General features: G+C 43.0%; 1 protein-coding gene across 2 annotated transcripts in view; it reads left to right on the forward strand.

Annotated features, from left to right (window-relative positions):
• XKR4 (XK related 4) overlaps positions 1 to 26,202 on the forward strand; it is a 318,929-nt gene that overhangs the window by 174,769 nt on the left and 117,958 nt on the right. For both annotated transcript variants that reach the window (XR_011491452.1, XM_070477115.1), the window contains exon 2: positions 14,526 to 14,725. Coding sequence is in view for 1 of the 2 variants with exons in the window: in XM_070477115.1 (XP_070333216.1) it covers positions 14,526 to 14,725 (200 nt within the window). In the remaining variant the exon portion in view is untranslated. The remainder of the gene's footprint in view (positions 1 to 14,525; positions 14,726 to 26,202) is intronic.

The raw sequence follows: 26,202 nt of genomic DNA on the forward strand, positions 1-26,202 counted from the left end.
TATGGATCTTAAAATGGGGCTTCCCAGGTGGTGCAATGATAAAGAATCTGCCTGCCAATGGAAGAGATGCAAGAGATGTGAGTTCGATTCCTAGGTTAGGAAGATCCCCTTGAGAAGGGAATGGCAACCTACTCCAGTATTCTTACCTGGAAAATTCCATTGACAGGGGAGCCTGATGGGCTACAGTCCATGGGGTTACAAAGAGTTTGGATACAACTGAGCGACTGAGTGCATGTACATGCACACTTGGATCTTAAAAACATGGCACTGGATGAAAAAAAAAGTAAAATATTTTTAATACAATGCCATTTAATAAACAAATGCATGCTAATAGAACAAAAATAGGAACGAAGATCAGTTTCTTAGAATGTCACATATACATTCACCATGCGACCCAGCAATCACACTTGTAGCTATTTATTCTAGAGAAAGGAGGCATAGAGTCACACAAAATTGTATGTTTAAGTATTCACAATAGTTATATTTATAATCACCAAAACATAGAGACAACCCAAATGTCCTTCAAAGGGTAAAATGATAAACAAGCTGTGTGAGGCGAACTTGATAACTGCTATGCTACAGAAACTGGCCCCAACCATGGTACATCCATACAATGGAATAGTACTCAGGAATAAAGAAAATGATTGATACAGGCAATAACTTAGATGAGTCTCAAGTTGAGTGAAGAAAACCTAATCTCAAAATATTAAACACTGGATGAATCTGTTTGTATAACATTTTTTATATGTTAAAAGTACAGTGATGGAGAGCAGACCTGTAGTGGCCAGGGTTACAGTGAGGATTGAGTTTAACTATAAATGGAAACCACAAGGAGTTTATTTAGCATAACTTTAGCTTGATTATGGTGACAGTTTAATGAATCTACATGTGTGATAAAATGTAATGGAACTATACACTGAAAAAAAAAATAATGTGCTTGTTAAAACTGGTGACATTCAAAATAAGGTGTGTAGCTTGTTAACAGTATTGCTCCAAGGTCAACGTCATTATTTTGATTGACAATTGTAATACTATTATGTAAGCTGTTATCATTGGGGGAATCTGGGGGAAGTTCCCTTGGGAACTATGTACTATTTTTTTCAACTTCTCTGTGAGTCTAAAATTATTTCTAAGTGAAAAGTTTTTTTTAAGAACAAATGCCAATTAAAGGAATGCATATTAAACACGTTTTCATGGTTGCCTATGTGAAGAAAGAAATAGGGTCCTGAAGGTGAGGGAGAAAGATATTTCAGAGTCTATATAAATATTTGACTTATAATTTTAAGGGGTGACATTACAGTTCTCTGTTGCTAGATTATACACATCATGAAGTCAAGAACTATTTATAAGTCATTTCTGGATCTCTCAGGGACTAGCACAGTGACATGTACATAGGTTCACAATGATCATTCATTCTATTATTAAAAAAGTAAACTCGTGAGCATATCTATTTCATAGCCGAACTCTATAAAGCAAACAATCCTAAATTTGCAAGTCTGTTTTGGTGGAAATGTTGATATTTCATGAATACATACTTTAACCGTTATGCTTTATAAATAAGTGTAAGGGTTAGTCAGTCAGTCGTGTCTGACTCTTTGTGACCCCACCTGCCAGGCTCCTCTGTCTGTGGAATTCTCCAGGCAAAAAATACTAAAGTGGGTTGCCATTTCCTTCTCCAGGGAATCTTCCTGACCCAGGGATAGAACCTGGGTCTCCCGCATTGCAGACAGATTCTTTACCATCTGAGCCACCCAGGGCTCTATATTCACGTCTAAAATGTTTCCATGTGAAGTTGAAGATGAAATTATATCTTACCTAGCTCTTCCCCCAAAGTGTAATCAACTGCCATCAGTAGGCAGTGGAAATAGCAGATGCGGAGGGGGGTGGGGTGCACAATGCAGTCTTAAAAGAGCCTTAATGTCTCTTCCCACCAGGGTGTATCTTTCAATAGAAAAGAAATGATAGTTCCTAGAAATGTCCACATGGAGATTTCTGGAACCCAAACTGGGCTCTTGAGTTAAGATGCTCTGTTAATCAAATCACATTTTTTGTTTCACTAGTTTTTGTATTTTATTCATGCTCCTCTTTCACCAGAAGTGGGCTTACATGTAATTTAATATTCCTTTATGATAATTTTATGAATCAAGGCTATATCCAGACCAGTGATTGCAGTCCTTAAAGGTGTAATGAAGTTTGCTCAGAAATAATCATACCGTATTTTCTCACTCTTTGTTCAAAACATCTAGGAAGAGCACTTCATATAAAATGATCACATGGAGAAAAGACAGAAACTAGGGAAAGCAAGAGAGGGAGTTAGGGAAGAGGTGGGAGAGACAATTTGTACATGGTGAGAGGGCTGATATTAAAATAATGGGTTTTTAAATAACTAGGTGGACATGAAGAGGGAGGCTCTGAAAGTTCACATGGTCTGAAAAAAACATTGAAATACCTGGGAGGGAATTTTTCTAAAACAAGACCCTCTGCTAGTTTTTCTCATCTCCAAATGTTGTGATCCCTCTGAGAATAGGATAAGTAGCATTCTTATTCTTGACAGGAAAGGCAGGACATTTTCCTCACTGTGTTATAAGAAAGTCAATCACGTGACACTTGGTTACCCCACTGCCATATTCAATAGGAAGTGTCTTCCTTTAGTTACGAACAGCATGTCTTCCGTTTTGTCTCTTGCCTGAGCCGGCTGGAAACAATAACCGATTACAGAAACAGGCTGGTTTGGCATGCCCTGTATGACAAACTTAATTGAGCAATAAGTTAAAAATGTAAGAACTTTGTTAGGCACCATGAAAATAGAAAGTCATGTGAACCTTAGAGAGAGCTGCTCTTAAAAATGTAAAAAAAAAAAAAAATATTCTGTTTTTAAAAATGCTAATTGCTCTCCCAAATTTTGTTTTTGAATTTGCATCTTGAATTTGGACAACTTTCACCTACCTAGTTCCTCCTCCTGCACAATCCTTGAGGAGATAAATAAAGCTCTATGTTCCCTGATGGCATCTTAATATAAAAGCAACATCTCTGCCTGGATTCACCAGAAAGCAGAGTCTGAGACAAGAGCCTGGGGGCATGTGGTTTACTGGGAGATGGTTCCAGGGAAGAGAAGAAAGGAGGGACCACAGCCTGAGGAGCACTGTCTATATGATCTCCACAATGGGTGATGGGCTGGACACCCCTGGGGGAAGTGAGAGGGGAGTTCTGATCCAGTGACCCCTCTGATCCTCGTGGTCAAGGGTAGTCACAAGAATGGCAGGTCCTGGGGCAAAAATTAGGAGAAATGACTGCAGCTCCAGTAAGGCTACATCCTGTTAGTCCAGTATTAGGTCAACAAACAGCAACAGCTTGAGTAAAGTTAGACAGAAGCTGGGAGCCAGGGCACATGGCAGCCATGGGGGGTCAAGGGAATCACTCTTCAACACTTTCAAGTACGTTCATGCTTATTTGTGACAAAGTTAAATAATAATCAAATGATCTCATGCAGCTGTTGACAAACAGATGGCTCCATGTTAGGACCCAGAATGGGCTTATGAAGTGGCACTCGTGGTAAAGAACCCAGCTGCCAATGTAGGAGACAGAAGAGACATAGGTTCAATCCCTGGATTGGGAAGATCCCTTGGAGGTGAGCAGGGCAACCCACTCCAGTATTTGTGCCTGGAGAATTCCATGGATAGAAGTATAGTCCATGAGGTTGCAAAGAGTCAGACATGACTGCCTGACTAACTTTCATTTCCTAGGGCACCATCTCTGTAGTTACTAGCTTGGTAGATGGTCATGTATGCTTTAACTGGGGTCTTCCCAAATGGGGCTTTTTCTTAACACTATGGACCATAGCTATCCAAACTTCTCTGTCCGTGGGATTCTCCAGGCAAGAATATTGGAGTGGATTGCCATTTCCTTCTCTAGGGGACCTTTCAGACCCAGTGATCGAATCAATGTCTCTTATGTCTTGTCCGTTGGTGGGCAGGTTCTCTACCACTAGTGCCACCTGGAAAGCCCAAATAGGACTCTATATGCTATTGACTTCCTAGATGGAGGACCATCCCTGTCATGTTTAGCACACTGTTCAGATCCTATTCACTAAATTTTTGCAGTCAATTGTGGTATGACAATTTTCTCTGGATTATTAAACACAGTTGAGAACACTGGTGGCTGAGCAAATAGGATAAGGAAATAACCATCTCTATGATGATGGAGAAAGCTCTTCTGTCCTCACTCATCTCCATGAGCCTCTTGGACGGAACATTCCAGGCTCAGAACAAGTGCTCAATGTCAGCACAGGAAAACTCCCTGCTCTCCTCCTCCTGATCTCATGTCACCAACTACAACACTCTGGCCTGAGGAGACTTCTAGCTCTCTGCTATCAGAAATCAGGTCCTCAGGGTGAAACTGGGACAATCTCTAGACTCAACCAGCCAATGTAGACTTGGAACATGAGAACATTCAGTGTTCTCTTCTCAGCACCTGCCTGTACAAGATACAGCTGATGGCTCCATGGAGAGTGAGGCTGCCCAACAAAGGGAGGAGTAAGGCACTCACCATGAGATTCTCCTACACACAGAAATGAAGTATTTTAGACCCAATGCATGCAGACCTACAGCCCGTCTGTTCCCCATCTTTCTATAGCACTGTTTTATTGTGGCTGTTGTTTAGTCATTAAGTCGTGTTCAACTCTTTGCAACTCCATGGACGGCAGCATGCCAGGCTTCCCTGTCCTTCACTCTCTCCCTGAGTATGATCAGACTCACGTTCATTGAGTTGATGATGCCATCCAACCATCTCATCTTCTGTTGCCCTCTTCTCCTCCTGCCCTCAATCTTTCCCAGTTCCAGTGAGTTGACTTTTCTCACCAGCTCAGTTCAGTCATTCAGTCACGTCCAACTCTTTGCAGCCCCACGGACTGCAGCATGCCAGGCTTCCCTGTCCATCACCAACTCCCAGAGCCTGCTCAAACTCATGTCCATGGAGTCGGTGATGCCATCCAACCATCTCATCCTCTGTCGTCCCCTTATCCTACTGCCTTCAATCTTTCCCAGCATCAGGGTCTTATCTAATGAGTCAGTTCTTTGCATCAAGTGGCCAAAGTATTGGAGTTTCAGCTTCAGCATCAGTCCTTCCAATGAATATTCAGCACTGATTTCCTTTAGGATTAACTGGTTTGACTTTCTTGCAGTCCACAGGACTTTCAAGAGTCTTCTCAACACCATAGTCCAAAAGCATCAATTCTTCGGTGCTCAACTTTCTTTATGGTTCAACTCTCACATCCACACATGACTACTGGAAAAACCATAGTTTTGGCTAGATGGACCTTTGTTGGCAAAGTAATGTCTCTGCTTTTTAATATGCTGCCTAGGTTTGTAATAGCTTCTCTTCCAAGGGGCAAGTGTCTTTTAATTTCATGGCTGCAGCTACCATCTGCAGTGATTTTGGAGCCCAAGAAAATAAAGTCTGTCACTGTTTCGCATCAGTCAGCTAATTTTGCCAGGATTCTGGAGAGATACAAACTCAAATCTCTTCTTCCCCTAGAATGGATGAATAAATAAATAAATAAATTATAATAAGATGATAATATGACTAGAGTAAAGTGTCTTAAAGAGAAGGCAAAATGATTGTGTTTGGACCAGAACAACTCTAAGAATCCAGATGTGCTAGCAAAATCTAGCCCTGCAATGTGCATCAGCTTGAAGACCCTGCAGGCAAGCCCCCAGCCCACTGGGGCTGTAATACTGTGCCCCTGGACCACTCCTCCTTCTCTCCTCCCTCCCCACTAGGTCCCCAGATGGATGTGATGGGTCAGATGCCCCAGGCATATGCAGTTTTCAGCCAACTTTTAAAATTGTAAATGGCCATAAGTCTGATCCAGTGAAGGGATTTCAAAGCTGCAAGGCAGTATCTCATCTTTTAAAAAGAATAAAACATTATTACACTCAGGCACATACAGAACTTTCCTAATTTATCATAAAATCTGTCAACTCAACAGGGTTGAGGATAAAGGTTCTGATTCTATCACAATCACTATTTCCTGGGTAATAAGAACAAACACGCTATTAATCTGTTTTTTTTTTAAACATAGTTAATAATTTCTTTAATGTACTCCAAGTGTTTGTAAGACTTCTCTGGTGGCTCAGTAGTAAAGAATCCTCCTGAAATGCAAGAGACAAGGGTTTGATTCCTGGGTCGGCAAGATCCCTGGAGAGGGAAATGGCAACCCACTCTAGTATTCTTTCCTGGAGAATCCCATGTGGACAGAGGAGCAGTCCACATGGAGGGCTACAGTCCACAGTGTTGCAAAGAATTGGACATGCCATAGCAAGTAAACAGCAACAACAATTTTTGCTAGTAGTCTCTTACTCTTTTGGCAACATAAATTTAAGTTGTACCATGTAAATATCATGTCAGATAGTAGTCACTGCTATATTTGCTCCAAGCCACTCTTCTCCATTTTAATACATGTTTACCATTAAAATACTAGAATACTGATTTTACTATGAAATAATAGTATATTGGGACTCTAAAGAGGGTAACTGAGGGAGAAATGCTCCTTTTTTTTTTTTTTGGAGAAGTGATATGACTCAATTTATTTATTTATTTTTTTTCCATTTATTTTTATTAGTTGGAGGCTAATTACATCATTACAGTAGTTTTTGTTATACATTGAAATGAATTAGCCATGGATTTACATGTATTCCCCATCCCGGTCCCCCCTCCCACCTCCCTCTCCACCCGATCCCTCTGGGTCTTCCCAGTGCACCAGGCCCGAGCACTTGTCTCATGTACCCAACCTGGGCTGGTGATCTGTTTCACCCTAGATAATATACATGTTTCAATGCTGTTCTCTTGAAACATCCCACCCTCGCCTTCTCCCAGAGTCCACAAGTCTGTTCTATACATCTGAGTCTCTTTTTCTGTTTTGCATATAGGGTTATCGTTACCATCTTTCTAAAGTCCATATATATGTGTTAGTATACTGTAATGGTCTTTATCTTTCTGGCTTACTTCGCTCTGTATAATGGGCTCCAGTTTCATCCATCTCATTAGAACTGATTCAAATGAATTCTTTTTAATGGCTGAGTAATATTCCATGGTGTATATGTACCACAGCTTCCTCATCCATTCGTCTGCTGATGGGCATTTGGGTTGCTTCCATGTCCTGGCAATTATAAACAGTGCTGCGATGAACATTGGGGTGCACGTGTCTCTTTCAGATCTGGTTTCCTTGGTGTGTATGCCCAGAAATGCTCCTTTTATTCTCTGAGGGCTGAGTACCAGTTGCTATGTGGGCAAAAAGAATAAGGAAACTTCCTTTCAAATTCAGTAACTTTCCCGTATATTTCACCTGAACTTACCGTTAGCCCCTGGGGCCCTGGCCACACTGTCCATTTCAAAGACAATTATTTGGTGGAGAACAAGGCTCTGTTACTTCCTACTCCAGGTTTGAGGAAATACATGAGAATATGTTCATGTAATATGTGTCCTTAACAAGAGGTGTGCATGAAAATTAAATGAAACAAAAATAACCATATCTCATAGGTAAATTTTATTTTCAGAGAAGACTAAAAGTAAAATCAACAAAAGGGACTTTTTACCAAACACAAGTTTCCAACCAGGTGTGGATTTTACATTGTGTAAGCTTGTACTGTATAAAAATGCTCTGTACCAATGATATGAAGCTCTTAGTATCTTAATAGCACTAGAACACTAGACTCCTCTGAGAACCCAAATTAATTCTAATTATCTGAGCAAGAGAGAGAGGTGATGGAAATACAGCTCTTGGGTCAAATACATGCAGAGAAAGCCAAAGACTTGTTAGTCTGAGAGGCAGTGCTGCCTGGGGGAGAGAAATAAAACTCTGATGAATGAGGGAAAAGTGTCAAGGTTCTTGTCCCACTGGAGGACTTCTGGGAGGATATTCTCCATCTCTTTCCTTTTTGCAAATTCCCATGAAGAGCCTTCCAGATGCACAATGTCCACATGTGCACTGGAGCTCTTAGTGGCTCCTGGTGAAAGGTGGTCCCCAGGGCACTGTGGCCCCCAGAGGCGTGACCACAGACCATGTGAGGGGGCGGCTCTGCAGGTGACAGTTCAGCCCACTCCCCTTGGGGGAGGTGGCTTAGGCTGGCCGCTGTAGGCTTATGTCAAAGGTGAGGTCATCCAATGCATTCTTTCCCTCCTCATGCGTATTTGCCCCCCCTTGGGATGATTAATGGTAAACAGAATCTAATTTTAAAAGAATTTCCACTAGGCAACTTTCCACCATAGAAATATAGGACAGAATATTGCCATTTTTATTAATACTATTATTGGCATAAAGGAGACAGAAGAAACTTGATGTTCCGGTGTTAAAAAAAAAAAAAAGGTTTTGTGGCTGTAGCTGTTGTTTAACATATTCGATACAGAAATTTTGCTCCTTATCAGTGACTAATGAGGAGAGATAGATAGATAGATGTGTATATTATGATATGTATATACTGTGAATGCAGATATATATATGTATATAATAATGTAAAGCTTTATGTGTATCCAGACAACAGAAGAAAATACAAGTTGCTAGTATCACTCTTTATTAATATTGTTTCTTTAGAACTCTTATGCACAGATTTTACTCTGCATTTTTCAGGTAGTAAAAATAACAGTGGTAACAGCTAAACTCTTTAATATGCTATAAGCTAGAGAAAGAAAATGCAACATTAGAAAATATATGCATAGCATCCTCATAGCTAGTAATGATTTCCAATTCAGCTACATCAGTAGTTAACATTTGATCAAATATTGTTTAAGGACTGAAGTGTTCCTTAAAATATGAACCATCTGAAACATATTCTATATGTCTCATTTCCCCACAAGTAATGTAAAGACTGTCTCCATCGCATTAAACAGTGGGTTAAACTAGCTATATAATGCTTGATATATATAATTTAACATACTTGCTATATAATGCTTGATACACTGGACATTTGGAATTTCCTCCCAAGCTTATCACACTATGTGTGTGGTGGGTGTGGGTGATGCCTGGGTGTCTGTGTGCAAGACATGGTAGGGAATTCTATAGGTGTGTTTGTGTGCCTATATCATCAGTAACAGAAGAAATTACAAAATTAACATATTGCTAGGACTGCGATTATGTTGATAAAATTGGTGAATTCCTGGTGTCCTTTCATGATGTAAGGAAAACACTATCTTCCACTAGCATGCTCCCCAAGACAGTAATTAGTAAGAATGACCCTATCAGAAAAATTAATCATACAACAAAGATGGCAAACGTCCTCCAAATGTGTCCACCTCAGAGGAACAGATGGACACGCTGACATTTCTGAGTGGGCTTTATCGGAAACATCTCTTAGCAGGAATGAGAGCTGTGTGTTTAAGCCACTACCCTCTCACACACACTGCATGAACTTCATCATCAGTGGCAAAGACTGGAAATTTGTTTTCTTCTTAAATGTTGCTCTTTGGTAATTATGGTAAAATTTTAACCTTGACTATGGCTTTCTCTAAATCCTCCCTGTGTAAATATCTTTTCATTATCATGAACTTCCTTGGTCATTTATGCCTCTTGGGCAGTATTTGTCTTTTTATTAACATAGCAAAGCAGAATCCTAAGAAGAATCTTAGTGAGCCCCCTCCAGTCCCCACCTGGACCCAACATTGGGTCCTTTTGACACTCAGGAGGTCTAGAAACTGCTTTGCTCCCCAGCAGAGTGTTGACCTTCCTCATATGCCCTCAATCAGGCGAAGGCCAAGTTCAATGTGATGGGAACACCTGTCAGAGTAAAATGCTTAAAGTAAATGAGAAGGACTAAAGGCATAAAGCCACTTGAATGACAAATATCAAAGAGATGGCACTGCAAATGAGCCCAGGAAGCAGGTAACCTTGGTGAGCAGCGACATGCCCGTTCGTCATGAGCCCGGCCCGCGCACAGGACACAGCTTCTCGTCTAGCGCTCACCCAGCCATGAAGGAGGATGGTTCTCTCCGCCTTCAGATAAAGAAGTCTGGCTCAGAAGCTAAGTGGCTCTGAGACTCAGAGGGGAGAAAATCCTTCCCATTTAAATTATGACAGCCCACATACCAAGAGGACAAGACTGCTCAGTCTGTGTCTTCAAGTAAGCAAAAGGGCATTTTCCAGGAACAGGCTGTCAGCCATCCTCCTCTCCCCCAGTGCAGATATGTGTTTGTGAAGTAGTATGAAGGATCTAGATTCCACTAGGATGGTAGCTTACAGTCCCGAACTTCTCAACTCTGTCTACTTGGTAGACTGCTGCCAAGAACCATTCAAAAGCTAACTTATGGGGATTTCCCTGGTGGTCCAGTGACGTCAACTCTGCACCGCCAATGCAGGGGACCAGGGTTCAATTCTTGGTCAGGGAACAAAATCGCATATGCTGCAACTGAGAGTTCGCAGGCCACAACAAAAGATTCCTTGTGCTACAACCAAGACCCAGTGCAGCCAAATAAATAAATTAGTAATTTTTTTTTTTTAAAAGCTAACTTGTGGAGTCACATGGATCAAGGCGACACTTCTGTGTCTCTGACCAGCATCGTAAGTTCCCAGACTTCACTGGTAGGTTGGCTGGAGTATAGTGGAAGCAACTATCAGATCCACTGAGTGAAGGTGCCAAGGCACCCATGAGCACACTTCGTGAAAGGGCAGACAATGTAGGCTAATGTCACCATTGTGTTTGTCTCTAACCAAGGGTGCAATTCAGCTCCTCTCAAGTTTCTTCTGTCCCAATTATTATTCCAAGTGATCTTACACAGCTGTCCCAAGTTTCCTGGGATTCAGTTCCAGACGTGAAGCCTCATGTCTACTGCATCACTGTTGTTTAGTTGCTCAGCTTGCGACCCCATGAACTGTAGCCCACCAAGCTCCTCTGTTCACAGGATTTCCCAGGCAAGAACACTGGAGTGGGTTGCCTTCCTTCTCCAGGGGATCTTCCTGACCCAGGGATTGAACCCACAACTCCTGCACTGGCAGGCAGATTCTCTACCACTGAGCCACCAGAGAAGCCCATTGCATCATTAGTTCTTACCAAAGGGATTATAATTCCTTATAGAATATTTCTGTTTTAAAACATCTTCCCTTTTTGGAGCCCAAGGAAAGCCTCAAGGTGTTTAACACGGGAAGTAACTCCAAGGCTCTTGACCTGGTAGCTATTTAAAAGACAAACAAGTCCAAACACCTGCACAGAAGAGTTAGCTTGACAGTTTTGCTCCTGTTTCTGGAACACCATGACTTTTCTCGGAACACAAGTCCTTCTTTGTGTCATTCTAAATTTCTATGGATAAGAACTCATAAGCCTATTCTTTTGGATTTATTTCTCAATTCCCTAAGCAGTTTACTTGATTTAAAAATACAACGGAATGCCAGTTCAGCTTCTTTGTCCAGCCCAACATTTGTTAGAATTGAATAACAAACATGGTCCTCTGCTTCCTGTGCTAATGTTTCGTCTCTAGAGCAGATGTTATTACCTGTTAGTAGAGAGTCCACAGGGGTCTCTTTAGATAGATGTGGGGGCTCTGTGTTAATGGGTACAGAATTTCCTGCCCTAAGAGAGTAAATTATTATGAAACCAGGCCTTTCTGAAATCAAACCTCTGGCCATACACTCCATGGCAGTGCAATGTGGACTTGCATGATCCTCTCTTGAGGTGGGTGTCAGCACAGCCCACACAGCAGGTGGCAGAGGCAGAGGGGAAGAACGTGACACTGAAATTCAAATGTGTGTTTTCATCCCCCACTCACCTGTGGCAATTTTATCTTACACTTGGCATGAGGAACAGGTGGGAACAGATGTGAGCATGGTCTACATTTCTGCTCACATTCACTGGGCCTCTTGTCTTCCAACCTTCCCTTCTGGCAGCTGATAAAGGATATTAACACATATATATGAAATTTAGAAGGATGGTACTGATGAGCCTATGTGCAGGGCAGCAAAGGAGACACAGATGTAAAGAACAGACTTTCGAATTTAGAGGGAGAGGGAAAGGGTGGGATGATTTGAGAGAAGAGCACTGAAACATATACATTACCATATGTAAAATAGATAGGCAGTGCGAGTTTGATGTATGACGCAGGACACCCAAAGCCGGTGCTCTGTGACAACTTGGAGGGATAGGATGGAAAGGGAAGCAGGAGGGGAATTCAGGAGGGAGGGGACACACGTATACCTGTAGCCAATTCATGTTGATGTATCACATAAAACCATCACACTGTTGTAATTATTCTCCAATTAAGATAAATTTTAAAAAATTAAACAACGTAACCAAATGTGGTAAACCACTTACATATGGAGAATATGGACGAGAACCAGTTGTGATCACAAAGCCTTTCTATTGTCATCATTTTTCAGAGCACAAACTAGAGAAAAGGCCCAGGCTGACATTTTCCTCATGACTAAGTTGTGAGTGTAAGATTCCTGATGTCCATCACTGCTGATTTAGAGAAACTGGAAAATTCTCCTGAGATTGCATGCTAGTGTCCGTTACGTACTAGTTGCTCTGCACATCCAACTGGAAGCAAAATGTGATATGATGGAGGCTCTTGGACCATCTCATGCAAATAACTAATTGTTAAGGAATATAATTTGAGGGACTTCCCTGGTGGTCCAGTGGCTAAGACTCCATGCTCCAAATGCAGGGGGCCTGGGTTCAACCCCTGGTCAGGGAACTAGATCCTACATGTGTCAACCAAGAGTTCCCATGCCACAACTAAAGATCCTGCAGGCCTCAACTAAATCCCAGCACAGCCAAATAAATAATTTTTTTACAAAAGAGATAGAACTTGAGACTTCCCCCCAATTCCATGTAATATATGTTGTTACATCCCAGAATGAACAGAATACAGGGCTCACTGGTACAGCTTCAGTGATGTGGGGTCACTCCCCAGCCTTGGGGGGCTAGGACAGAAGCCAGCATGGAAGCAGTCAATCTCAGACAGTGAGGTGGCTTCCAGGCTGGCGGTCTGCACAAGTCAGGAGCAAGGGTCATAAAGAAAGGTCTTCTCAGCTGTTTTAAACCACAACTGTAAGTTTCTACAGTGGAGAAAAGAGAGAGGAAAACTCTAAGAAAACATAATGTGAATGTGCAAAATACATTTCAGGCCACTGCATTGCTCATCAGAACTCAGAGCATTTTCCTTATCTTTGTGTCTTTACATATGTAGTTCCCATGGGCATTTTTGGAACTTTTTGCATGTTCTGAATTTTTAAAATTCTGAAATCTTTTACACATTCATGTTAATCCATATATATAATGCATGTATAAATACATATATTATATATATCAAGTATATGCTTAGGGTAAGCTCTTTTTTCATGCTATCAAAGAACAAATACAAGTTTGTAAGAATAAAATGTGATGACTGTTCACAAACAGCATCTCTCACACCTAACAGGAAGTGGTGCTGGCTTTTAGGATTGTCAAGCTTGTTCTCATTCTCTCACTTTCCCAAACACATTGGAAAATTAACATGTAATGCCTACCATTATCACATTGATGATTCTACTCAGGATATTTTTAAAGCAGTGGGGTAATTTTATTGTGGATTCAATACACTGGTTTTCTTTCTTCTTTTGTATTGGTGTGAAATTTTCAGTAGTAAATATATTTTTAAAAGGTATCAGAAAGGACTCCCGTGGTGGTCCAGTGATTAAGACTTCATGCTTCCACTGTAGGAGATGCAGGTTTGATCCCTGGTTGGGGAAATGAGATCCTGCATGCTACACAGCTCGGCCAAAAATAAAAAATAAATAAATAAATAATTTTTACTTAAAAAAAAAAAGGTATCAGGAGAACTTACAAGCATATACACTCTGGAACTTGACATGCATTCTGTCCTTGGAGATGTGTCTCTTGAATATTGTAAAGCACATAGAGGCGCTGACCAGAAAGGGTATTTGTAGATTTTCAAGGTAGCACATCCTTTCTAGACCTCAATTTCACTTCCCTCTTCAAAACTGCAGGGCAGTGGGATGCTTTCAGGCTTTCCAGGTGGCACTAGTGGAAAAGAATTTGCTTGCCAATGCCACAGGAAACATAGGTTTGATCCCTAGGTTGGGAAGATCCCCTGGAGAAGGAAACAGCAACCCACTCCAGTATTCCTACCTGGAGAATCCCATGGACAGAGGAACCTAGCAGGATATGGTCTATGGGCTTGCAAAGAGATGGACATGATTAAAGCGACTTAGCACCCACAGGATGCCTTCAGTGAGGATGAAAATTGCAATGACTCCTCAAAGTGAACCTTTAAGAATAAGGGTTAACTTGGGGCCTTAAGTGATAAGCAGAGAAAGGCTACCCCATCCAGTATTCTGGCCTGGAGAATTTCATGGGCTATATAGTCCATGGGGTCGCAAAGAGTCGGACACGACCGAGTGACTTTCACTTTCCCGTCCACTTTTAAGTGCTAAGCCACTGAGGCAGGTGTTTCCTGTGTGTGCTTGCACAGACACTGTGGTTCGCGGAAAAGCAGGCAGGATCAGTCATCACTCCGGTCTCTTATCCTCCATGTTTCCTTTCTAGGTATTTCCACACGATATACCTAGGTATTCGAAGTCGGCAGAGCGGGGAGAACGACCGGTGGAGGTTCTACTGGAAGATGGTGTATGAGTACGCGGACGTGAGCATGCTGCACCTCCTGGCCACCTTCTTGGAGAGCGCGCCCCAGCTGGTGCTGCAGCTCTGCATCGTCGTGCAGACGCACAGCCTGCAGGCCCTGCAAGGTAAGGGCTGCGGTCCGCTCCCCGCACCCGGGGAAGGATGCTCTGGCTCCCTTGTCACAACCCCAGGACCACTCCAATAGCCTATGTTGACGTCGGGCATGGTGCTCCTGGGTAATGTCGGCTGCTTGACACCTGCCTTTGTGAATGAGGCTTATTTTCCTCCTCGCCTTCACTTATCATGGGTAATTTATGGAAAGACAATTCTTGAAAAAAAAAAAAAAAGAATTCTTTTTTGCTCTCAAGCTGCCGTCTGAGTAGGGAAAAAATCCTTAGGATTTTACACTTGGTCAATATGAGAATGGAATCAGCTGAAGTTTTCTGGCTTGTATGATCATTTCCAAACATTTGAAGAAAGACTTATAGTCCTGTCTCTCTTGAATGTGTTATGTATATTAGACATTATGTACATTATATATGTAAATTTATAGATATATTTGGATATGAGGGTAATCTCTACCATTTCCTTTTGACATTAAGAGACAAAGGGAGAAAGAGATTAAAAAGAAATGATAAAGATTACCTTAATATTTTTAAAAAGAAGGTCACATGAGAAAATGTCAATATTGAACGATGTATTGTTTGTGTAGTACAAAGTTTTATGAAACAAATATTACTGTTGGATTAATATTTTTGTGTTTTACTATCTTGTTGGATCATCTTGTCAGTAAGATGATTCTATAACAACAGATCTGCCCTGCCATTTCTTTAGGGCCTGCTGCTCCAGTCTTTTCAGAAGCAAGAAGCTTAGACAGGCCAGTGGGTAGACAGGTGAATACATGTGGAGGATGATGGATACGTAGCCATGTTCTAAATAGTTTCCTGGTAATGGGTCCATCCTATAACTGATAGATATTAAGCAGATAACGTTCTATAAGGTGCACATCTTGTTTCAACCTCAGCAGAGCCTGGCCGTGACTTTCCTTGGGTACTAGGCCATCCTCTAATCTGAGACCTGATCAGGGGAATCCCTACAATGTCCTTATAACTCTTTATTGCAAGGAGCACACTAACCTAGTAACTGCAGGGAGGGGTGGGAGACATATGACAGGAAAAGACAAGTGGAGAGGGTGCTGGTAGCCAGTGACCCATGGACTTACGAGTTCTTGGCCCAACCCTGGCTCTACACAAGAATAGCTGCAGAGCAAGAAGTCTGAGAAAAGAGTCAAAGAGAACCATGGGGTGTGGGCCTCATAGGCTAGAAAGCAAATTGGAAGAAAGAGAAGATGCTTGTTAGCCCAGAAACAGAAGAGATAAGCTTGGAGAACATGAGACATATGAATAGTCTGTGGAGGAGCAGGTCTAGAGATGAAAGACCATGAGCTGCACAGGGAGGCTCTGGCTTTGCTTGTCTCACTTCCTTCCTGTGATAAGGGGTGCAAGTCACTAAACCTCTCTGGGTCCCTGTTTCTCAAATGTAAAGGGCACAAACTGAAAGAGATGGCCTACAAACTCCTTGACAGCATGGTCGTACTGTTGCATCCTTACAGGATCAGGCACAGGCATCAGGAGGGGGTCTGTACATGAGGATACAAATGCAGAGGCAATATGAAGCTGAGCCTCTGTCGGTTGCTCTTCTCTGGAACAGCTCACAACCCCCTCTTGGTATAGTTACCCACCTGAAAACTCTCTAGAAGAGAAAACCCCAAGCACAAGTGGAGGGGGGCTTGCAAGCCACTGTCCAGTGGCCCAAGATTACTGGGCATCTCTACTAGTTTCCTGAAAGATTTGAAAAATCACAGAAAACTTCACCCTAAAGATGAGGGAGATGGAGGAGGGAAGGGAAGGTGGATTGTAAGATATGAGTTCATCTTTTCCATCTGAGAGTTTGATGTAAAGTTTTATAGAAAAAAAAAACAACAGAGAAAAGGCAATTCGTTGTCTTCATCAGATTGTTCATCCTTAATATAGGAATCAAACCACGTGTTTCTTGGAGTTGTGGCTCTTCCCTAATGCTGTTCCCAGCTTGGCTGCTAAGCTCACTATTGCATCAGGTCTGCTACAGACTTTGGGATTGGGACCTCATCCTTGGCCAAGGCAAGCCTTGCTCTGAAAATCAGAGAAACATGGGGGAGACATGCTCTGTGTCTCCCCCAAGAGGGTCAAGAGACAACTGGATCCAAAGATCACTAGGATCAACCAAGTTGTTGAGCACAGATGAGGGATAAGACCACTGAGTTGCTCAACTGCTCGTATGGTAGCCATTTTCTAAGCAGGGAAGTCGACAGAAAGTTGTGCTTTAAAAAAAAAAAGAATAAATTGCTGTTTAGTCAAGAAGTTGTGTCAGATTCTTTTGCAACCCTGGAATTTTCCAGGCAAGAATACTGGAGTGGCTTGCCATTTTCTTTTCCAAAGGATCTTCCTGAGCCAGGGAATGAACCACACCTCTTATGTCTTCTGCGTCAGCAAGCGGATTCTTTACCTCTAGCACCACCTGGGAAGCCCAGAAGCTAAGAGGTTTCCCTTAAACAGACACTATCCCCAGCCAACCAGGATGAGAGACGACTTGGGTGACAACTGCCTCCTTTGTCACATCCTGATGAGGACTTTCTAGACCCAAATCCCTGGATTTCCAGTTGCTCCACTTTACAGTGCTTCCCAGGTAGCTCAGATGGTAAAGAATCTGCCTGCAATGTAAAGTAAGTAGAACCACACCAGCTGCCTTTCCAAGGTCAGGTTAGACAAGGACCCCCCCCCCCCCCCCCCACCCCCCCCCGCCGCCCCCAGGCCCAAGGCCTCTGCGCCAGTCCCTGTCTCTGTGCCTGGTTCTACCCATGGATTTCCTCTGGGGAGGGGAAGCTCCAGTGACAGCACCCACCTGCGAGGGGGATGTGCCCTGTCCCTTCATATCTGCCTACTTTTCCACTGTTATTCTCATTCATTCATTAACACATTTATTGAATGTTTATTGAGTGCATGATGGTGGACGATGTGTGAAGTGCTGTAAAATTTGTCCTAAAACTTTACTTTTTATTAAAAGTTTGTAATGTGACATTGTAAACAATGTGACAAAACATATTTAGAGATGCCTAATTTATCTGGGTATTTTCCAGATTGAGCTGTTCCACCTTATAGGTGGACTGATATGAATAACTAGGGGAATCTCAGAGTATGTCTTGTTCCCTCTCCCCAGAGAGGGGGCCACGCAGCCCCTACTCAAGCCAGTTGTTCATTAGGGAACAGATCCCACTGCGTCACAAACTCTATATGGAAGGCAAGTCGTGGGCGTCCAACCCACCACCACCTAACCCACAGCTGTCTGATCAATTCTCTCTCCTGCAGCCTGAGGGTCCACCATCCCACTGTAAGGCTGCTCATCACCCCAAGACCAATGTAGCAAAAGCTGTCTTCCCCAGCGCTGGGCAGGCTATTCCCCATCCCCTCTGCAGAATGCTCTTCCCAACACTCTTAATGCATTCAGTGTTCGTGCCAAACAGGTGAGCTCCGGTCCACAGGCACAGGTGTCTCCTCAAGTTGAGCTGAACACTTAACAAGAGTTGAGTTTGGGATTCTGAAGCTGTTTATTTTAAGGTCCTTGTTCTTGTAGCCATTTAGTTCAATTAGGACTTAGGAAATGCGAGTGTGAAATTTGTTTCTATGAAATCTATGCTCATAACTTTGGGAAGAGTGGAGCAGACCAGAGAGGGTAGTACATTTCCAAGTTTGTAGCATCAGGGCCCCTCTCCTGGCGTCTGGTCTGAGGATGCTGCAGGCCAGGAAGTCTGCACCTGCCGCTCAGCTCTCCTGCATGTTGGTGTGGGCACCAGCCCACTGGCCCTTCCTACACAACACCTGCCGAGAGCTTGTGCACATAACTCTAATGCCCCACACCACTCAGGGGTTTGCTGATGTCTCTCCCATCCTTAACTGGTGCATGTTTTGCTTTTTTGTGTCCATTAGAATATCATCCCCAACCAGGAAGACAAAAAAACGTTAGTGTCAATTTAAAAATTAGTCACAACCTAAAAGTTGAGAGTTATGTTTAATCGGTGAGAATTTTTAGGTCTTCAAGCCCAGGAGGCAGCATCGAAAGTGACTCTAAGAGAACTGCTCCATGGCGATGAGGAGAGGAGCCAGGTTATATAGAAGTTTTGCAACAAAGGGCAGGTCATCTGAGCATCAAAAGATTATTGTTAATTAAAGAAAACCAGATACCCCAAGTTAAAAGAATTTAGTGCTTTTCTGTATAAGGGAAGATGCAAGAGTCTGAGTTCACTGACATCATCCTTTTCATATGCAGCTCAGCTCTCTGGGGCCAGTGTCTTGTGCTTTCACAATCTGAGCTCTCTAGGGGCTCACTGGTGGGAGTGGTTATGGTCTGATGGCTGTTAGATCACAGGTATTCTTCTCTTTCCTGAGTTCCCTTAAGGCTCACCAGCTCACAAAGGAGGGTTGCAATCACTGATGGCTGTGACATCCTTATTTACTGATAAGGCAGGAAATACTCCATTTCTCATTAGGTATATCAAAAAGCAGGGATTTAAATCAGGGAATCTACACAGGAAGCTGAGAGGGCAAAAAGAGGATGCTCAAACAAGTCAGAGATTCTAAATTAAAGGGAGCAGCTCTCAACACTGGGGTGAGACGGATGAGGAAGAGGAGCACAGTCTCTGTGGAGGGGCCCAGCCTGGCGAGTGCTGGGTGACCAGAGGGGCCAGACTACCCGCTGCAGAGATGCCCAGGGAAGGACACCAGGCAGCGATGGAGCAAGGCTCATAGGAATATTCTTACTTCTGAGGGCCTGTCCCAGCGGCTGCTCCCCCTGCATGCCTACGGCTGGAGACCTGGTCTGAGCTGGAAGCCAGAAAAATGTCTTCTTACCTAGCCCCCCACCTTCCAAGCTCCTGCCAGGGGCCCCTCTTGGCCAAGCCTAGCAGGAAGTTGGTGTCAAGGGTCTAGGGACCCCCCACTGCCAGACCCCCACTCAACCGGGCTCCTTTTGCCTGATCCCACCTGAGATTCGCTCATCAAGCTAGTTAAAGCTATTTGTGAGTGAAAGCTGGAAAGACTATCATATGAGACAAACACATGCACTTTAGACCTTGGCCATGGCGTCACGTTAAACACATCCACATAGCTGAATCAGGCAAGTGACACGTCTTTCCTGAGATGTCCAACCAGAGCTCAGTGGGCACTCAGCACTGTCCATCATCAGGCATGACTTCTCTTTGAAACTCACCTTCCTGCTCCAAAACAGATTGCTTCCTACCTTCTTCTGTGTTCTCACACTTCCAATTGTCTACCTCCATCATGCCAAACTGCTGGTCTCACTTCCTATTTCAGTGAGAAAAGAGAAGCAATTAATTAAATTAGAAGTACTGTATTTTCCCACTGTGAAGTCCACCTGCTTCTGTTCCTGTCACCTGGCTTCCTCCCGTTTATTGTGGATAAGCTGTGCTTCTGTCTCTCCACCCCGCATCTTCTGTGCTGGAGTCCACACCCTCTCACCTTCACAAGCATCTTGTTCAGGAAATCACCCTCCGTCTCTTCTGTGTTGGGCTTCCCTGGTAGCTCCTATAATAGAGGAGACCCAGTTTCGATCCCTGGACTGGAAAGATCCCCTGGAGAAGGAATTGGAAACCCACTCCAGGATTCTTGCCTGGAGAATCCCATGAACAGAGGAGCCTGGTGGACTACAGTCCATGGGGTCACAAAGAGCTGGACACGACTGAACGAAACTAACACTTCATTTTCTCCTGCATTATCATTTTTTCTTTCTACTGCATCATTGCCCTGACACATACACAACACACTATAATAACTCTTACCTTTATTAAAGAAAAAATGACCCATGTCACCTACTACCATATTACCATAATCAATTGTTATATTTTATTGCTTATTGAGCTCTTTCATGTTTAGTATGTATTACATTAAAATAGAATTAAAATATGGATACTATTTTGTAGCTTTTTTTCACAATATGTCGTGAATGGTGCCCGCTGGCATAGGAAGGGCTTAATTCCAACAGGTGTCCAAATGTCTTCCCTTGTTACTTCATGATGTCCACTGTGTAAACTTTATTAAATCTGTTCTATTCAGCAGCAGCAGCTCGTTATTGATGCAACAGAATTTTAAGAACAGCTTCATTGGAGACTTTTGATTTGAATCAAACTTGTTAGTAGACACAGTTTCCTCAAAACACATACAAAAATCCGACCCAAGAAAACTTATAAAGAGCTAAACCATACAAAAATGATAAAACAGCAGTCTCTAAACTGCACGGTTGTGATGTTTCATTTGGCTTTGTTACTGTTTAGTCACTAAGTCATGTCCGACTCTTTTGCGATCCCATAGACTTTAACTCACCAGGCTGCTCTGTCCCTGGGATTTTCCAGGCAAGAAGACTGGAGTGGGTTGCCATTTCCTTCTCCATCTTTTGGCTTTATGAATATATTAAATGTACTCAATAGTAGTTAGTGCAAAGTTCCGCTGGGTATTTTCAAAAGACAGCATGTTCTCCCTCCCAGGTGCTGACAGATTCCAAAGAGGCTGATGCTGGTGGTGATGTTACATCAGAGACCTTTACACATTCCTTCCCAGCTGCATGCGCCCTGTGCACACGGGGCCCACTGTAAACCGCCAGTGGATACTTATTGAATAAAAGGAAGAATGATTATCTTCTGGGTGACAAAGCCCTATGCTAGGTGTGCTTGACCCAAAATCGAATGGCACAGTTATGCTCTCAGAGAATTCAACCTAAGAAAAAGAAAAACCAAAAAATTGTCATGGCTCAGCAATCTGTGTTCTGTCAGTGGACATGAAAAGGTCGCACAGAATGACCTCTTATAGAAAAGGATAGGGAGCAAGTAGAAAAGCTGCACTGTCTATGACGTCAGGGCACACTGGAAGAATCAGGGAAGCTTCCATGAAAAGAGCGACCTTTGAGCTGGGTCACAAACATGTGGAGTATTTTGTCACATTCAATAAAGAAAAGATAGTAACATGAACAAAGCCAGAAGAGAGAGGTCGGTGGGTTTGTCTACACCTGCCTGTTCAGCCATGCTGGCAGATAACCATCTCCTCAAAGCAATGAGATTGTTGATGTTACTTACAGCACATAATAGAGTTATTCCTCCTATTTGAAAGATATTTCTAGTAGCAGGGTATATCCTGCCTATACACTTTACAAAAATACACCTATTTTTCTGTCCATCTTACTAATCAGCCTATGTTTTTATGTTGTTCAGTACTTGGGGTTAGCAATAAATTAATCATTTAAGTAGTAAATTGCCAATCTGCTTAATCACTACATATATGGAGTTGACTTTTTAAGTTTTTTCATTTTTATTTATTTATTTTTAGCTGCACAGGGTCTTTGTTGCTGTGTGGGCTTTTCTCTAGTTGTGGTGAGCGGGGCTACTCTCCAGTGTCCGTGCATGGGCTTCTTCTCGTTGCAGCAGCTTCTCTTCTTGTGGAACACGGGCTCGAGGCACACCGGCTTCAGTTACTGACATGCAGGCTTAGTTGCTCCACAGCATGTGGGATCTTCCCAGACCAGGGATTAAACCCTGCACTGGCAGGCGGATTCTTAACCCCTGGACCACCAGGGGCTCCTTTGAAGACCTATCATCATCAATAACTCTGTAAGGAGAGGCTCACACACCCGACAGGGCTTGTTGGCCACACTGCTCCACTCTGTTGAAAAGTATTGGCAGAATAAACAATGGATGCCATGAGGATAATGATATTATTGATCCCTGTATTTCACATTCAATCGCCTCTGAGTCATGGTACCATTCCAAGTTAGAAGAACAGGTCAAAGCTGCATTTGCTGATCACTGATTCAAGTGCTTGAAATCAACTCTGTGTGGTAGCAGCCCCCAGCACAGCTGCGAACAGTTTTGAATTTGAATCATTTTGAACATAATATGAAATAAGGGCCTGACTATTTTTAGGTTCTACTTAATTATCTCCAATAATCAAGCACAAATCTTGGTATTTTTCCACTCAGTATTCCTTCTCTCTCTCTCTCTCCCCTCCTTGGTGAAGTGGGAGTGAGCGTGCATGCGTGTCCAAGCTGTGGGTGACAGACTGGGTGCTGCGGGGGTGGAGTGACAGATCAAACAATTGCACACACATGGTTGGCAAGACCAGAGACCTGGTGGAAAGTTGTGGGGTGGTCGGTGCAACAGAGAAGCAAACAGAAATAGGGGCTGTCTGCAGTGAATAGGGGTCCCCAAACACCCACTGTTCCTTTGTCTTTCTTGTGGATTCCTGGATTATCAACCTCCAGCTTTTGAAGTGCGGTGCTGGAGAAGACTCTTGAGAGTGAAACCAGTCAATCCTAAAGGAAATCAACCCTGAATATTCATTGGAAGGACTGATGCTGAAGCTGAAGCTCCAATACTTTGGCCACCTGATGCAAAGAGCCGACTCATTGGAAAAGACCCTGATGCTGGGAAAGATTGAGGGCAGGAGGAGAAGGGGGCAACAGAAGATGAGGTGGTTGGATGGCATCACCGACTCAGTGGACATGAGTTTGAACAAACTCAGGGAGATAGTGAAGGACAGGGAAGCTTGGCATGTTGCAGTCCATGGGTTCACAAAGAGTCAGACACAACTGAGCTACTGAACAGCAATAACTTCCAATGTCCCCTAATATTTCAGTAATGTTTCAGCACTTCATACCTTCATTTTTCACAGAAAAATGCACAGCCTAAGAGATCTGAGTCTCAGTTTTATTCAAGGACCTTACTGAAGGTGATAACCAAGGAGAGGGCCTCTCAGCAACTCTGAGGAAGCTGTTCCAAAGGGGTAAAGGAGGAGCTAGTTTGGATATGATTTCTGACTGGGAATGTGTGTGATCCAGCATGCATGCATGCTTGCTAAGTCTCTTCAATTGCGTCTGACTCTTTGTGACCCTGTGGACTGCAGCCGGCCAGGCTCCTCTTTCCATGGGGATTCTCCAGGCAAGAATATGGGAGTGCGTTGTCATGCCCTCCTTCAGGGGATCTTCATGGCCCAGGGATTGAACCCACGTCTCTTATGGCTCCTGCTTTGGCAGGTGGGCTCTTTTTACCACTAGCCCCGCCTGGGAAGCGTGCAATCCAGCATACACCCTGCTAAAAGGTTACTGCTGCTCCCAAAGAACAGATACCTCAAGTTAATGATTTTAGTGCTTTTCTATGTATGGAAGATGCAAGAATCAGGGTTCATTAAAATTCTTCCTGGGACTTCACTAGTGATTTGGTTAAAACATTGCCTTCCCCAATACAGGGGATCTGGGTTTGATTTCTATTCAGGGAGCTAAGATGTCACATGCCTTGGGGCCAAAAAACCAAAACCAAAAAAGGAAATAATTTTGTAACAAATTCAGTAAAGACTTATGACAAATTGTCTACATAAAAAGAATCTAAAATAAAAAATAAAATTATTCCTGAGATATATATCTACCTTTCTGTGGGGCCTGACTTTCCAGAGCACAGAGTGTTTCATTCTGACTTTATCCTGAATCCTTCTAGTGTCCATTGTTCATCAACTCTCGGAGACCAATGACTTAACCTTTGCAGAACTGGGTGGGAAGCAACGCCCTTTGGTTTTTGTTGTTTTTTTTTTTTTTTTTTTTGCTGCTGTTTGTTTACAAAGGAAACAGCAGCCCACTCATCTGACCTTTATGCCACACTCAGCACAAGTATTTACTTTGAATATCAACATACTGTAATTGTTATTTCTAAAAACTAAAGAATAGCTACCCCCAAATGCTCTGTGAGCAGGGTTGAAGTGAGGTCAACTTCATAAAAAATTCAAAAGTGGCTTACTTTGGTATTTTCCCAATTTTTTTTCCAGGAAGCCACAGCCAGAGTGGTATGCTCAGGGTTTTCTGACCCAATTCTGGGTGGAGGTGTGGACTAAGGGAAGCACCCAAAATCATAAATTGCTTTAATCACGAAACCCATTCTCAATGACAAACTGTTACCACCACAAAATGTACATTTGAGTCTAGAAATATTTTACATACATCGGGCAGCTTGAAAGTTAGACTGAGCTTTAAAGCATTCCTTAGACATGGAAGCTAATATTTTCTTGATGACTCAGCAGGAATAAAGACATGGGATCGTTTCCTGTTGACTGATTTAAGAAAGGCCTTTTTTCCACTGAACCACTCAGGCATGCATGGGAGCCCATATGTATGCAATCAATCAGTAGAGATGAGATCCCATCTCAGTGAGCCAGATGCAAGCAGGAGGAAAAAGGAGCAACGTTCAATTGGTCTGTAAATGCTCCTTAGCATAAAAGCACGTGGAGATTCAGTCCCGAGGCACACAATGAGCTTCTGATTGCAGGAGGACAGGCCTGCTGAGAGCTGCCTCAGAAGGGTTTGTCAGCACTTCCATTGTGATTCTCCGTTTCCGCAGCTTTCCACTCAGCTGAAGAAAAAGTCCAAGAGTCTGTGAGACTAAGGAGGCTCCAAACCTCCAAAACTTTTAAAACATTCAGAGTATCATCACTTCACACACTTGGGCGTGAAGTTCTCCAGTGTAGGGTTGAAATGTAGGGTTTTCCAGTGTGTAGGTTCCTGTAAGGGCTTCACTTTGTCGACAAAGGTCTGTATAGTCAAAGCTATGGTTTTTCCAGTAGCCATGTACAGATGTGAGAGTTGGACCGCAAAGAAGGTTGAGTGCTGAAGAGTTAATGCTTTCTAATTGTGGTGCTGGAGAAGACTCTTGAGCCTCTTTTGGGCAGCAAGGAGATCAAACCAGTTAATCCTAAAGGAAACCAACCCTGAATATTCACTGGAAGAATTGTTGCTAAAGCTGAATCTCAATACTTTGGCCACCTGATACAAAGAGCTGACTGATTGGTAAAGGCCCTGATGCTGGAAAAGATTGAGGGGAGGTGAAGGAGGCAGTAGAGAATAAGATGGTTGGATGGCATCATCAACTCAATGGCATGAATTGGAGCAAACTCCAGGAGATAGTGGAGGACAGAGGAGCCTGGCATGTTGCAATCCAAGGGGTCACAAAGAGTGAGACATGTCTTAGGGACTGAACAACGACAACAAACCAACCTTACCACCAAGACTATACTGCTAATCCAGGGAATTAGGAATGCTACATCACTGCTTCTTCCAGGAAGGAAAGAAGGATGAAAAATGCAACAAACTGAAATATCAGAGGTCAAAGAAAAGCACCAGGGCTCCATAAATTCTGCATGCCCCACTGGTGCCCCAGTTCTCCACTTACTTGATGCTTGTCAGGATATCTAATGCTCTCCTATACATTGAGGGCAAGGGGGGAATAAAGTGAGACAGTAATCTGATATCATCAGACCCCAGAAGGTACTTCTGGAAACACTAATTGGATTTTTCTTCAGCCCTTTTTAATTTAGTGAGTTCTAGGAGAAGATCACACCTCTCCTAACACTTATAAAGAGAATTTGTGAGCAAGATTGTGCGCGAGTAATACCTACTTGACGCTCGAGGCAACACGTTGCCATGGTACCAATCAGATTTCGTCTTCATTGGGGGAATAGAAATT

The sequence above is a fragment of the Odocoileus virginianus genome, chromosome 15, assembly GCF_023699985.2.
Source record: "Odocoileus virginianus isolate 20LAN1187 ecotype Illinois chromosome 15, Ovbor_1.2, whole genome shotgun sequence".
Classification (NCBI taxonomy): Eukaryota; Metazoa; Chordata; class Mammalia; order Artiodactyla; family Cervidae; genus Odocoileus; species Odocoileus virginianus.